Source organism: Trachinotus anak, unplaced genomic scaffold, assembly GCF_046630095.1.
Source record: "Trachinotus anak isolate AG129_WGS33_773 ecotype Australia unplaced genomic scaffold, CSIRO_AGI_Tana_v1 ptg000012l, whole genome shotgun sequence".
In the NCBI taxonomy this organism is placed as follows: domain Eukaryota; kingdom Metazoa; phylum Chordata; class Actinopteri; order Carangiformes; family Carangidae; genus Trachinotus; species Trachinotus anak.
The window spans coordinates 18,417,701-18,432,691 of NW_027273863.1; the positions used below are offsets into that span (position 1 = coordinate 18,417,701).

Consider the following 14,991-nt stretch of genomic DNA (forward strand, 5'->3'; position numbering starts at 1 on the left):
GCATATTACTTTTCAGACCACTGATTTTGTCCTTGGCATGAACGTTCTTTCAAAATGAAATCATTATAAAGTTATGTAGTTTTGTAGGAGAGAAGCAAATGGTTATTGTAGAGACATTTTCTACAATTTAAAAAACTAACGGGGGAATATTTTATATGCTTATTCTTCTACTGAATGTTGGTTTAACATCAAAGCTTATAAAGCTTTACTCTGGGAGGAGTCTAAACATAAATACCCAAAGCATTATCCTAACAGGTAGAGTAGTTGAATTGATATTGAATAGTGACCACAAGACAGGCACTGTCCCCAGCGATGAGATAGTCACGTACATAACCCTTTGTGAAACTGCAACTTCTTATTTTTACACTTCAGTTTTTGTACAGATCAAACAAAAAGATGTTGATTAGTGAGCGTCAGTTTAGCTGTGTCACAGGTTTACATTTTGAACAGAACCTGACAAGCTGTTTCCCTGTTTCCTTTCTTTGTGCCAAGCTAAGCTAATAACCTGCTTGCTGTAGCCTAATGTTCAGATCACCTTCTGAAAAAATTATTTGACCAAGATGTTATGATGGCTCTGGGCCGGATCTGCATGCCGGACCCGGGCCGGTGTCTTTTGGAACAACGGGCCAATATCGGCGGATCAGTTTTATGAATCTGGGCCAGAACTGGGCCGGCTCCAGGCCGGATCCAGATTCTTTCATGGTAATATTACTGCCTCACGGTTGAATGCCTCTGCCATCAAGCCAAGTTGCAAGAAATATGGTCAGATATTTCATATAATATGGTCAAAACATAATGCCGTGGCTGTCACTGGTGCGGATGCATAATAAGGTGAAACTTAATTTTTACATTTTAAAAATTACAAAAATTTGATTTTTTTTTTTTTTTTTTTGAAAAACAGGTATGATATCTGTACATAAGAACACCAAAGTCCACAGAAGCAATGTTGTTGTTAAACTGTCCAAAAAAAAAAAAAAAAGCTACATTCAAGAGAGCCTATGTTAAATTCACCCACTACCTTCTACCTCCATCACTACTGCTAATATGTCCTTGACCCCCGACTATTGCCGTGATCAGACAAGTGGATGGATTTTCTGTCTCAAAAGACTCTAGCTTCTGTAAATGTATGAAACAGCGTCCCTATGCACTCAGACATCGTTATGCAACTGCCGCACAGCTGCAGGCCCGTTTACCAGATGTGAGGGGCACTAGGGTTTCCAGACAAACCATTCGTAACCGACTCCACCGCTTTGGCTTGAATGCCAGACGACCGTTGCAGGTGACTCCACTGACACCAAGACACCGCCGTGAACGTTTGCAGTGGGCACAAGACCATGTGACCTGGACAATGCAGCAGCGGTCTACCGTCCTGTTCACTGATGAGTGTCGGGTCACCTTGCACAGAAATGATGGTCGTCAGCGTTGCTGGAGAAGGCAAGTGAGCGATACGCCGAGGTCAACATGGTCTGTCAAGGAATGTTACGTTGCTGTACAGCCTCCATAAACTTAACACTGGTATTCTCATTTATGTACCTTTTCCTAACAGACACAGAGGATAACTGAATGTTTGGAGTTAAGTCAAAAAGAGTTTGTAAGTCAAAAAACACACAGTCGTTGTAGTCAGTGCAGATAACTGACAGCAGTTCAGCAAACTCATCAAAGAATTTTCCTGGGTATCTTGGTGGTCTATAAATAATTAGGAAGAGAACTTTTGGGTCCCCCTTTACTAAAAAACAGAGATATTCAAAAGAGCTAAAATCACCAAATATAGTTTCCTTGCACTGAAATATAGATTTAAAAATGGCAGCAACTCCCCCGCCTTTCTTACCACTTCGACACTTATTCATAAAACAGAAATTTGTTGGTGCTGCCTCATTGAGAATGGTAGCACAGCTACATTCAGTCAGCCATGTTTCACTAAGAAGTAAGAAATCTAGATTATAGGTCATAATGATGTCATTTACTAACAAGGATTTGTTGGCTAGTGATCTGATATTGAGTAGAGCTAACCTTGTGGAGATAAAAGGAGTCACTGGTGAGTTTTGAGGTTGACAAGCTATACTCACTAGATTGTTAGATTTAATTGAACCCTTTTTATTTCTCACCAGTTTGATCACTTCTCTGTTACCCGTCACCACAGGGATTCAAAAGGCTGCCTGAAATCCATAGGGCCCTGACTTTTCCTGGGGAAGAACATTGTTGATATCAGTATTGTAGCCTGGACCTGGCACATATCAGTCAGACTCAGTGATATGATGATTCAGAGGGGGTGGGGGGGCTCGGTGACTTTTGGTCGAAGGTGGCTTCCGACGTGGTGAAATGGGAGGGGGTGGAGTGGACGGAAGGGATGGACGATGTGGGAGGTTAATGGGGGAAAATATGGGATTGTGGCGTGGTGTTAGTTGGATTCCAACTCCGAAGCTCTTCATCCTGTCAGGGAAATCCAGGAATGGGGAATCAAGACTGAGTGGAGAGAGTTGGGGGCTGGGTGGGGTCTGGGGGGGTGAAGGTTGGGAGTCTCCTGTTTGGGCTGGGGGAGACTCCCCTTTTCGGGCTGTTGGGGCTAGGGGAGACTCCTGGTGTTGTGTTGTTGTGGCTGAATCCACTTGTTGGGGAGAAGATGGTGACTCTGCAGGTTCTTTCTGAGTCCACTGTCCTCCGTTGTCAGTCCTTATCTCAGCGCCCTCACCAGAGCGCTGCCTTATCCGTTGTTTTGGATTGTCTTGTCCCTTGTCCTTGACAAAGACTGCTGGTGCCTGACGCAGATGATAAAAAATGTTGGAGCTTAGCAGCTGTACTCCTGACTTGTTAAGGCAAAATCCATGTGCCTTAAAGAGGTGCCTGCGTTCCCAAAAGATGTTGAAGTTGTCAATAAAGTTCAGTGATTGAGCAGTGCATGTATCTTTCAGCCATCTGTTTAGCATCATCAGCCTGCTGAATCTCTCATCTCCTCGCCGAACTGTTGGCAGAGGGCCACTGAAAAACACCTCAGTATTTAAACACTGAACTTTGTTTATCAGTTCCATGAAGTCTCGTTTTAATACCTCCGATTGTTGTTTCACAACATCAAGGGCTCCTGTGTGTATGATGAGAGATTTCAGTGTCGGATGCTCAGCAGGATCTTTTTACGAGACATCAGACACCATGTCATTGGGAAAGCAGAGTACTTTGGTGTTTTTCTTACTGCAAAAGCGTTTTATGTCATTCACAGCTCCGTCACCCACTATCAGAGTTTGAGGCCCAGTGGTTAGCTCTCTCTGTAGCCCTTTAGCATTCGATTTAGCCTCATACCTTTCTCTGGTCCTGGGAGATGAGCCTTCTTTGGGGGAGTCTGGGTCCTGTGAAAGTGGAGCAAATCTGTTCTCTAGTAGAATCCCTGCATCTTGGGGCAGTTTGCTCTTAGTTTTTGTTGTCGCCTTGGTCCATGGTTGCTTTCTCCGTGGTAGTGGGGTTGAAGAGACATTCCTGTATGATGGCAGTGCAGGCCATTCGGTGTCATACTGAATCTCCCGGTGCTGGGTTCTGCCTGATAACCGTCTTCCCATATTTGAGGGAGTCAATTTGTTGTGCTTTGGCTTTGCACCAAGAGAGTTCCAGGGAGGACTGTTTGATTTACTCCCATTTATGCCTGGCTCCTGCCATGTCTTGGTGGTGCTAGTTAGCTTGGTGTTAGCCTGCTCCCTTTCCGTGTTTTGGGATATCGGCAGAGTAGTTTCATTCCCATATTGTCCATTTATCTCGACGTTCACTTCGAGCCGATGAATTTTTGTTTCCAGTACTGCTATCTTCTGGAGCAGTTTGTGGTAATCTTCCGTGGAAAAACAGAGGCATCTTGCTGCTAAGTAGCCTCTGTTAGCTGAGCTCCTCAATCCCAGTCACAATAGTGCAGGCTTGTGTTGATAAGCCACACTCTCTGAGTAAAACAGTTTAGATATTACAGTTTAGATATTACAATAATGTTGGCTCTCAGTCCACACTAGTTCTTGTTTAGTACATCCAGTACTGGGTCTTTCATGTGGCTAACCCTCCTTCTAACCTGGAACCCTTTAGCCTACATGAATTAGCCTCAAGCAAAGAAACACACTCTCCCTCTACCCCACACGGCATGTGGCCCCAGCAGCCATCTTTGAGTCTGTGATTCGGTGTAGCTGCCTTTGTTTAGGCCATGTGGTAATAAAACTAATATCAAATATAGTGGTACATAGTTATAATATTACATAACGCCTTGTCTTTTAGCTGCCCTGAGATGGAATTTGTCTTTGTCTTAAACAAAATGCTCTGATTTGATCCGGCTGCTCCTCATGGACTCAGGAGAACTGAGGGTAGAGTCTGATCTCTGCTGCTGGATCCTGATGGAAACAAAAAGAGTAAATTAAAAAAGCAAGATTTTGGATTCAGCTAAACGCTGAATCCAAAAACAAAACAGAAATATCTGCAAAAGTCCCTTCAGGGCTTCGATACAGACATTTCTGAATCACGACCGTTCTCATCTTACCTCTGAGGTTCGGTCTGGCTGTCATGTTCCTCAGGCGGAGTGGTGTCTCCCTCCCCTCCTCCACCTTTATCCTCAGACTGACTCATGGTAGAATTTTAAACCTTCACACAAACAAACCAAATATGCTGTGATAATTGTCATCAATCCCATCAATAAAATTCCCTTGAGAAAAATAACAAAGGTCTCTGAAAATAACAGCGTGAATTCCATCCGTACACTGATGGCAGTGAGCTACCATGCAAGATAACTGGACTTACTCAAGGATGCTCCCTCATCCACTGTTCAGTGTCCAATGAATTCAACTTGACACAAGTGGAATAAAGCTCTTTATACACTTGATGGATAATTAAAACAAAGAGGGTGCACCTGACCACAGTGCACCCTTCTGTAGAGTGATTTCAATTTTTGATTTCTAATAAACATTTATAAAAAACATGTTTTCAAATCTACAACACTACAAAACTAGTAATTAGAAACTACACCTTAAAACATGTAGTGGAGTCAAACATATAATATTTCCCTTTGAAATGTGGTCAAGGGGGGGAGGAGTACTGGAAAATTGTAAAAATAAACTCTACTCAAGTGCAGGTAAAATTACTTGTGTAGTACTCATATACAAGCACAGAGTATATCAGTTAAAAAGGTACAATGTAAATGTTACTGCATAACATTTTAAAAGGAGGAAGAGCAGGTGTAAAACGTATGATGATAACAACAACACATGATAAAACTATTCAAGAACATCTTTAGGCTGCAGATGTAGCTATAAACATTAATATTTCATTACACCCTTGCCAGGTGAGGAAACGGAAAGCAACCAATGAATTCCAGCCAGGCACCTGCAGCCTGTGCACACTTTCTGTTAAACCATTAAACGATCGATACTTTAACTCAATAATTTGTGGTAAATGTGTCTTTTATCGTCGACAGGGACACAGTAGAAAGTAACAACACAATCACCGGGACTTAGTCTAAATAATAACACCTGGCTGATAGGAACTACTTCTCCTTCCGCCGGTCATAGTCATATGAACTGCGGCTCTTTGTGTTGACACCGAACACAAACGGAGTCACATGTGGAACTTCTTCATTTCTGAGCACGATGAAGCAGATTGATGTGTGTGAAGACCATGGACGTGTTATCAGACCTGGACACCGCTCAGCCTCGCAGCAGCTGTTTCCAGGGGCCACTCGTGGTATTGCAGCGAAAAATCCCCTGCGGCCCAAAAAGCATTTTTCCATAGAGCGCAATGGTGAAAGAGAGGCCTGTAAAACTGTTAACAGGACACCACCAGCTGTGCACACAGCCCAATATCAATCTTTCTATTCTACATGTTTAAGCCATGGGGTTTTAATCTTTGTAAAAGTTTTTCAAAGCTCAGAAAAAGCCCTGAGTGACGTCACCACTGTGTACGTGCACGTCACGCTGTGTCTCGGGAACGAGCATGGTTGCCAGGTTACTGCTAGCGTCGTCAGGACGAGAACAAGTTAATGAAAAGTGAATAAACAAACAAAGGCAAGTTTTCTTCTACACAAACCAAGTTCATTCATTTTGAGATTTTTTCGTCGCATTTATTCGTCACTTCTTACACTTTTTTCAGGGATGTAATTGTTTTTAATCGATATTTTCGCCGCATAACTGGATTCACTAAGACGCCGCCATGATTTTTCATCACTTCCTCCGTCACAGTTTCTTCAGGTATTTTAATTTAAGTCACTGAGCTTCTGTGTGATAGTTTCTGTGATGTGTGAGCAGCAGTGTCTCCTCCTGACTGCAGGTCACCAGCCTGTCATCCGCTCACAACAACCGCCTTATTATTTTATAGATGAATGACCTTCACTGTGTCAGCGGGTTAAACTATAACTGAGTCCGGCCTGGATGCAGCGGCCTCCGGGTCAGCAGCGGTGGCCTGAGCCGCTGCAGCCCGCTGCCCCTCTCTGTCCCTGAGGGGAAGAACCGTCCTGGACGTCCTCATCACCGTCTCTCTACCTCCCCACGTCCTTATAACACATCCATGGTGGACAGTCTTCATCACTCCGGTCTCCAAGATTGAACTGATCCTGTTAGCACAAAGACAACAACCTGGTACTGAAGGTGAGTCCGACGGAGTTGTGGAAAGTTGTATTGGCACTGAATAAAGATCCACTGAAAAATAAACGGGCATTAAATGAAATTACGGTTTTCAAGTGTAATTTAATTTTGATATTTTTATTATTCTTTTTATTCTGTGTAAATCCTGAGATTTTTTTCACTGTGTTGTTGATGTGTTGGAGCCTTCGTCATCTGTTACTTAAAGTTATATTCAAACCCCATTTTTGATCATATTTATGGCCCACGCTTTTCTGCAATAGCTATTCATTGTATTTACATTCTGTAATAACCTTTATATATAGTAGTTTTCATCATTAGCAGTAGAGTCAGACATTCCCACCAACCAGGGCTAAAAGTTTAAGGATACAACTAAAAATACAGAAGCAACATTTTTCACTGCAACACACAGTGTGCTCAATATCTTACCTGTTTGTTTATTTTTTTGTTTGTTTTTTCAAAGATGGGATGTAAATGTTTTTAAAGATGTTGCAGATTCTGCAAACCTCAGATCTTCATGCAGAGATTTTTAAAGTTGATTCTCCAAAGCTCATCACTTTTAGTCATGAGGGGAGCAACCAGTGAAGCATTTAAAACGTTAACATTCACAGTTAAAATATTCTAGACATGATTAGAAACCACTGTGACAGCTCACCAGTCACTGCCGCACTGATATTTAAATGTATTTCTTCTTATTTCTGTCTGTAGGAACCTGACAGCGGCGGAGACAGCGGGTACCCCAGCGAGAGGAGGAGTGAAGGTGATCCAAATGACCACGTAGACGGGGTAAAGATTTCACCTTCCTTTGATCCGGTTTGGACAGTCAAGATGTTTTCTAGCAGTCAGTCAGAAATGGACAGAAAAAGGCCTTAATCATTGACATTATGGGCTCATACCCCCCTCCCTCACTTGACCTTTACAGAGATGAAACGTCTCACAGTTAACAAGTATTCATATTAAGTCACAAAATATAATTTAGATATATTAAAGCTCATTTAGATGTGTCTAAATTACATAGAAGTAGAAATATTTCTATTTTTTATACTTTTAGACACATTTCTACACATATTCTGACATTTTATTATCTTAAACAAATTAATTTTAAACACGAACTTAACTGACACGTTGGACTTTTCTTGTTCCTGTATGTACTTCACTCTTCTTTGTCGTCTGAGTAGCTGTTAGTGTCTGAACACTTCTTCTTCTCCTCATTGAGTGTAGACGTTTAGACTGACAGTCGGTTCTATAATGCATGTTGTATCGTCACACAGGCCCATCATCCATACCAAAGACATTGTTCCGAGTCGGATGAGGACAGCGTCAGACGGGTAAACAAACATAGAGGCATCAGTGTGCAAACGTCATCCTCACCTCAATCATAATCAAATAACTCATCCTCATCCTTTCCTCACTTTGTCTTCTCCCCTCTCGACCCTCATCACTTCTCTGAGAATCAAATAACTTCCTCACCTTTCTTCTAATCCAGCTCCTCCTGCTCTTTGTCTTCCCTCACTAGAGGAAGATGGCAGCTCCTCCAAGAGTCTCTGCAGACCTAAATTCAGCCACTCCTGACAACGAATGGGTGATTACTTGCATGGGGGCTCATCAGCCAGTGCTGTGCAGTTTTGTTGCTACAAAGCTTTGTCTTTGCCCAAAAAAATGCATCAAGCTTGAATCTTAAATTTAAGATCTGAGCCACTGAATTCACGAGCTGCAGCTGTTTCTGTGTCCGCTCCGCTATCTGTTCGGTTCAGTGAACAAAAACAACCCGAAAAAGCAAAAGTGCAGAGAAATTAAAACTGACGTTTGGAAACCGAAACACCATCTACCTCTGTTTCACCAGCTCTGCCATCTTGCTCATGATTCCCGCCATAATAATTGTGTGTGTGTGTGTGTGTGTGTGCGTGCGTGCGTGCTCCTGCTCTAATGCTTTACATGATTTTGAATTCACTGAGTGTCGAGCCAACAGGGGTGTACTCCTCCAGCTCTGAGTGCAGGATGGGTACACCCCTGAGAGTGAAGTGTGATTTTATTTTATTTTTTTTTCATCACGATTTGTTTTCTGATCACTGGGGTGAAGAAGGGATGGTCACTTTCTCCTCCTCATGTCTGTGTTCTGCTCTGTTTCTACCCAGCTGACAGAGGAGAAGTGGAGCAGCTCAACACTCTGATGCAGAAGAAGATTGGCCAATCGATCCTCGGAAAAGTAAGAAAACAGAAAATGTTTTACTTTTTTTTTTTTTTTTTGCACAACAATCATTTTAACTGAGTCTTAACTTGTCTTGTGAGAATCTGAATCCACCTGTTGCTGGTTTTTAAGACGAGGGATCTCGTTCCAGGTCCAACTGGCGATGGTGCGGTACCACGAAGCGGGTGGTTTCTGTGAGAAGGATGAGCAGTGGGATCAGGACTCGGCCATGTTCCACCTGGAGAGGGTGGCGCTGTGTGGGGAGCTGGAGGCTATTGTTGCCTTGGGACAGTGCTGTCTGCAGCTGCCTCATCACATACTGCCAGACGTGGAGCTGGAGGTAACATGCATTGTATATTTTGCATTTTATTCCTCAGCTGCAGCTTTACTTCGTGCATTCTGACATTTTTGTGTTGTCGGCAGGATAATGCAGGAAACAGGATGAAAGGCTTCAAGTATCTTCTGCTGGCTGCTGAAGCTGGTGACAGATCTTCTATGATTATAGTGGCCAGAGCCTTTGATACAGGAGTCAATCTGTCAGCTGAGAGGTCAGTGAAGTCATGATAATCCTGCCCCCTGGTGGGGTTTTTAGAACAGGGTGAATTTGAAGCTGAAGCATTTTTACTGTTTCTGTTTTTATTTAATGTAGATTTGTGAAATCTTTTTTTTTTTTTTATCTTTAGTTAATCAGAAAGCAGGATTGGTACGACATGACGGACTATGACGAGGGGGGAGAGTTCGACGGGACGCAGGATGAGCCCCGATACCTGCTGCTGGCCAGAGAGGCAGAGATGTACCAAGTGGGAGGCTACAACCTCGCCGCAGACCCACAGAGAGCGGGTTCAACTCCACGCTGCCTCAACAGACCTCACTGTGCTGAACATATGACCATACAGAATACACTGCACTGACATCAGCCTGTGTCCTCACCTCTCATACCCCCCCCCCCCCCCCGCAGATGATCTGTTTACAGAGGCAGCAGAAGCCGCCATGGCAGCCATGAAAGGCAGGTTGGCTAACCAGTACTACATGAAAGCTGAAGAGGCCTGGGCGCTGCTGGAGGAGTGATTCTGGACACAAGCTTGCATGTGAAAAAATGCTACAGGAGCTCATGTGTCTGACTGAGAGCCAGGCTCATTTTCACACATTCAGGACACAACCTGGATGGTTACAGTTTACATATTTTTTTTTATTTGGCGTGCATGTGCGTGTGCGTCCGTCCTTACAGCTCCAGGTGTCTGTTCTCCCTTCTCTGTCTTTGTGAAGATGGTCCTTCTGACTCCCCTTTTCTTTTATTACCTTCAGGCTCATGACTGTTGTTGCATGATAGAGAGCGTCTGAAATCAAAGCAAAGAAAATAGTTTACTTAATTTGCACCAAATGTTAACACACTTATGTTGGAATGTATGTACAAATGCTTGGAGTATAAAACTGTAAGATAAAGATTTAAAGATTTGCTTTTTATGGGTCAAGGTTGTCATTATTGCTTCCTGTTGAGCTTGGTGGTATTAAAGTTCTGCAACAGTATATTACAGAAATGCTCCAAATCTACTTCAGTCTGCTTATTAGGTTGCTGCTAAAGCAAAGCCACTGTCTGTTCTTCTCAGGTTCAGAAATTCTTTATTATTCCACCATTTCTTGATTAGTATCTCCTACAGACATAGAAACTCCATTCAAACTTTAAAATGTTCAGCTGAAGTAGGACATTATTGGATGTTTTCAGGTTTTTGATGTATTTCATATTTTTTTTTACCATTAAGATGAATGCAATGTTCAAAATCTCCACTTTTCCACAACTTTTCATGCATTTTCAACCCAGTCTGCTCATTCATACTTTCAGGTAGCAACTCCATTCAAAAGTCAAAATGTTCAAAAACGTTCCTTCGTTCTTTGTTGTATTTAACCTGTGAATCTCAGTCATAGTTTTTACAAAGTGACAGTTCAAGTTTCATGAACATTCTTGGACCTTTCCAGATTTTTCCATTAGTGTGTATGTTGAAGAAGTGTTGGACTCAAGTGCTCTGTTGTTCCTACGTTTTGGAACGTTAAAAAAATGGTAAAAAAGGAAATATAATAAACACAACCACAACCTCAAAAAAGACAAGAAATAGATAAGTAAATAAACTTTGAAAACCCGATTTAGAAAATTCACCCAGATCTTATCATGAATACTTACTTAGATACTTCTGGGTCATTTAACTCAGTTACTAATCTTCCTAAACAAAAAAGACTAAGGTGTGAGTGAAAATCTGAGTGTTCTGAACATAATATTCCTACAGATGGACAGAGGTCAATGGTTGGCTCCTGTGCAGAAGAGAGGAGAGAGGTTTAGATTAACTTGACTGGACCATTCAAACCAACAGGAAACGGACATCTTTGATTTCAAATGATAAAAAGAAGCGGGAAGATTAGTGGATGGAGAGAAAAAGAGGTGTAGTTTAATTTGAAATTAAAGGAAATACTAAGAGTGAATCATTTGTTTCTGAATCACTAAACTTTTGCTGTGATAAGTTCAACAAGCTTTTGGTTGAAGTTGTCTGATTTTCAGGCAGACAGGAGTTTGTCCACTTCATCGACCACATCTGTCCAGGTTTTTACAGTATTTTACAATCACAGGGTCAAAACCTCATTCAACATGGACACTTCACTGTGTGTTGATGACTTAAAAGTTGCAGAAAGTGTTTTTTTCACAAGGCAAAAATAAAATATCAGTTTCAATTTGCAAAACACAAACTGCTGCACTCTGAAATGAAACTAAAAACAAAGGATCTTTAAGGATCTTAATTTGACCTGCTGAGGATAACGCCATCAGCTTCACTTTTATAAAATTAAATGATGCTAAACATTGAAACATGTAAGAAAACCCAGGGAAATAAATCTTAAACATAGAAGATATGTTGAAAAACACAGTGGCTGATGCTGAGTGGTCAGTTAGAGAGACAGTGGGCAAATTTAGGTCCCACAAAATAAAAATAATTAATGCTTGAGTCCTTTGTTAACGTTTTATCAATCAATTAATAGTTTATGCAGTTCATGAAGATTATAATCATAACTAGAGCTGTAAATGTGAAGTGTTGATGCTAAGAGTTGTTTACTACTTTATTTTTAAGTTCCCATTCTGTTGTTTGCATGAAGACTCTCTTTGATCAGTGTACTGTTTTTAAATAAGATGTTTTGGCAATGACATGGCTGTGTTTCTATTCAGTGATAATACACTGAATGTTGGTAAACCATTCATCATCAGATTAACAATTATAAATGTCAATTTCAAATTAAAACACAACATTGTGTACAATATACTACATGCTGATGTGGTGGCAAATTATATTACCTTGCTCAATAATAAGAACATCTTCACGCGTCAGCTGTCTTTCTTGAGTTTAATAAACATTCATGAATGGAGTCACACAAACACTACCGAACAGCAGTACAGTCAATGAGTGAGTGGCCTGAAGATGTTTTCCAGGGCCACAGTCTTATAGTCCCAAAACACATTCCACAAAGATGAGACGATCCTCTCTTCCACCTGCTTGCCTCTCCCCAACACAATGTCACTGTAACCCACAGCTCTGTCTCCGCTGAGGTCGAACGAGATACCCTTATCATAAACAGAAAGGCAGACGGGCAAGACCTTCACATATATTTGTCTACACGTGTTTTTCATGGCGAGGAAGGCAAGGGCATCCAGATATCTTGTCTCCATGTGCTCATCATCAGCTCATCCAGAGGTCTCCTTCATAGCCACGAAAAGGGTGTACAAAGGTTACCTCAAAACTTCATTAGAAATACACACACAGTCTTTGGTTACAAAGTTTTGTATAGACACACATGAGTTATACCAACATTTCCCATTACACTGACATAAACAAGAGCATCTGTATGCTGTCTGATGACCTGCTGTGCAGATTTTACTTTCAAAGATCAGGAGGGCGGCGACCAGGACAACGGGCTTCAGGGGCTTAGCATTAGCATAACATTAGCATTTGGGGGCGAGGCTGGACGGCCCTGCGCCCAGCCATCGGGCTCGTTCAGCCTCGCGCGAGGCTGGACGGCCCTGCGCCCAGCCATCGGGCTCGTTCAGCCTCGCGCGAGGCTGGACGGCCCTGCGCCCAGCCATCGGGCTCGTTCAGCCTCGCGCGAGGCTGGACGGCCCTGCGCCCAGCCATCGGGCTCGTTCAGCCTCGCGCGAGGCTGGACGGCCCTGCGCCCAGCCATCGGGCTCGTTCAGCCTCGCGCGAGGCTGGACGGCCCTGCGCCCAGCCATCGGGCTCGTTCAGCCTCGCGCGAGGCTGGACGGCCCTGCGCCCAGCCATCGGGCTCGTTCAGCCTCGCGCGAGGCTGGACGGCCCTGCGCCCAGCCATCGGGCTCGTTCAGCCTCGCGCGAGGCTGGACGGCCCTGCGCCCAGCCATCGGGCTCGTTCAGCCTCGCGCGAGGCTACTCCCCCGACTTACTCCCCCGACTTACTCCCCCGACTTACTCCCCCGACTTACTCCCCCGACTTACTCCCCCGACTTACTCCCCCGACTTACTCCCCCGACTTACTCCCCCGACTTACTCCCCCGACTTACTCCCCCGACTTACTCCCCCGACTTACTCCCCCGACTTACTCCCCCGACTTACTCCCCCGACTTACTCCCCCGACTTACTCCCCCGACTTACTCCCCCGACTTACTCCCCCGACTTACTCCCCCGACTTACTCCCCCGACTTACTCCCCCGACACCTATATAGGCTCAAATTAGGGTCCAAATGATTTTGAATTTGGGAAGTAATGTTTACAAATAATTCCAAAAGTTGTAGTTGTAAATCAAACTTCGTAAACCTGTAAAATAAATCCGCAGGAGAAATGGAAGTTTGTGTATGTGAAAAAAATGTTTTATCCTTTGACAGAGACATTTGTATTTGCTACAAAGACAGACTCTCTGAATAAAACTACACAAATGGTCAGTGGTGAGGGTTCAACAAATAAAAAGAAATGCTTTTGTAAATGTCTGTGTACAGATAAAAAGCTGAAAACTCTAAAACTCAGCGGGTCACACACAGCAGAGTTTCACAGTTTCCTGCTCTGTATCAGCACAGTTGTTGACAAAACCATTGATTGAGTGTTTTTGTTTAACCTCAACACTGACCATTTCTTCATAGTTTTGAGTCACAAAGTCTTTTTTTTGTTACAAATACAAATGTCTTTGTCAAAAAGGAAAAAATAATTTTCCCATGCACAGACTTGACTTTCTCATACAGATTCATTTCACAGGTTTACAAAGGTTGATTTACAACTACAAACGTTGGAATTATTTGTGAACATCACTTCACAAGTTCAAAATCATTTGGACCCTAATTTGAGCCTATATCGGTATGGGGTGGAGTCATGAATATGACTTACCATTTTTGCTGGTTGTGGAGGACGACAAGGTGTGGTATTGGCCCGAGTTGGATTCCGGCATCCCTATGAAAACATACAATGGTACTGTATTAAATAAAATGACTTTCCATTGCAGGGCAAAGTTGTAGATAAAGTGGTATTTTACACCTTGTAGAGTCTTGGTCAGTAAAGTGATAAATCAAACAGAGTTGTTACTGAGTAGTTCCTCATTAATTCATCATTATATCATCAAATAAGTTCCTTAACAACCAATCAGAGACAGCATGTTTCCAAACAAGTATATTAATTGTCATCACTAATTTATCAAAAAACCAACATGGATGTGATTACAAAAAAATGAATACTTGTGTTCAAACTTGCCATCTCTATTCATTGTGAAGTAATTCATTGTGATATAATGACAAAGTAATGAGGAGCTACTCTGTAACATCTGTTTGATGCATCACTTTGCTCACCAAAGCTATGCAAGCTGTAAAAAAAAAAAAAAAAGAAAAAAAAGAAAAAGTTCCCTTTAGTTTACTACATAGTTCTGTTCTAATGTGTTGTAAATTACCCTCTAAGAACATAATTCTAGTTTTGTCTAATTTGATACCAAGTACAGCTTGTTGTGTCTTATTAGTGTACAGTGAAAAGTGCAAATAAGATTTGCATTTGTAAAAAGAAAAACTGCACTGAAAAATAAAAACTGAGCAACTGATATCAGTGGTGAGGTAACGCAAAGACACTGTGGAAGACGGTGCTTTTGCCAAATCTGTGAACAGATAGAGAGCAGCAAACTGGAGAACTTGATGCTCAAAATTCCTACACTGTGTACGACCCTGAGGTTACAAGTACA

General features: G+C 42.4%; 1 protein-coding gene across 4 annotated transcripts; it reads left to right on the plus strand.

Annotated features, from left to right (window-relative positions):
* The first annotated feature begins 5,990 nt into the window (after positions 1-5,990).
* LOC139629912 (eukaryotic elongation factor 2 kinase-like) lies at positions 5,991-12,035 on the plus strand. 4 transcript variants are annotated; one of them, XR_011693069.1, is made up of 11 exons: positions 5,991-6,194; positions 6,322-6,590; positions 7,293-7,370; positions 7,856-7,912; positions 8,101-8,166; positions 8,720-8,790; positions 8,924-9,112; positions 9,196-9,320; positions 9,464-9,612; positions 9,731-9,980; positions 11,908-12,035. XR_011693069.1 is itself a non-coding variant. In XM_071492887.1 (10 exons), exons 5-10 carry the CDS (start codon positions 8,163-8,165, stop codon positions 9,838-9,840), a joined length of 648 nt encoding a protein of 215 aa, XP_071348988.1. In that variant the 5' UTR covers positions 5,991-6,194; positions 6,322-6,590; positions 7,293-7,370; positions 7,856-7,912; positions 8,101-8,162; the 3' UTR covers positions 9,841-11,901. The 4 variants fall into 4 exon arrangements, 3 of the variants coding, with proteins under 3 accessions (XP_071348988.1, XP_071348990.1, XP_071348989.1); XM_071492887.1 differs by lacking the exon at positions 11,908-12,035 and having other exon boundaries at positions 9,731-11,901; XM_071492889.1 differs by lacking the exons at positions 8,101-8,166; positions 11,908-12,035 and having other exon boundaries at positions 5,994-6,194; positions 9,731-11,901.
* The last annotated feature ends 2,956 nt before the right edge of the window (positions 12,036-14,991 follow it).

What these genes read in the sequence shown, in the direction of transcription:
- LOC139629912 (XM_071492887.1), top strand. An exon ending in GCCAATCGATCCTCGGAAAA is followed by an intron (nt 8,791 to 8,923) that starts GTAAGAAAACAG and finishes ATCTCGTTCCAG; the next exon opens with GTCCAACTGGCGATGGTGCG. An exon ending in GTCAATCTGTCAGCTGAGAG is followed by an intron (nt 9,321 to 9,463) that starts GTCAGTGAAGTC and finishes TTAGTTAATCAG; the next exon opens with AAAGCAGGATTGGTACGACA.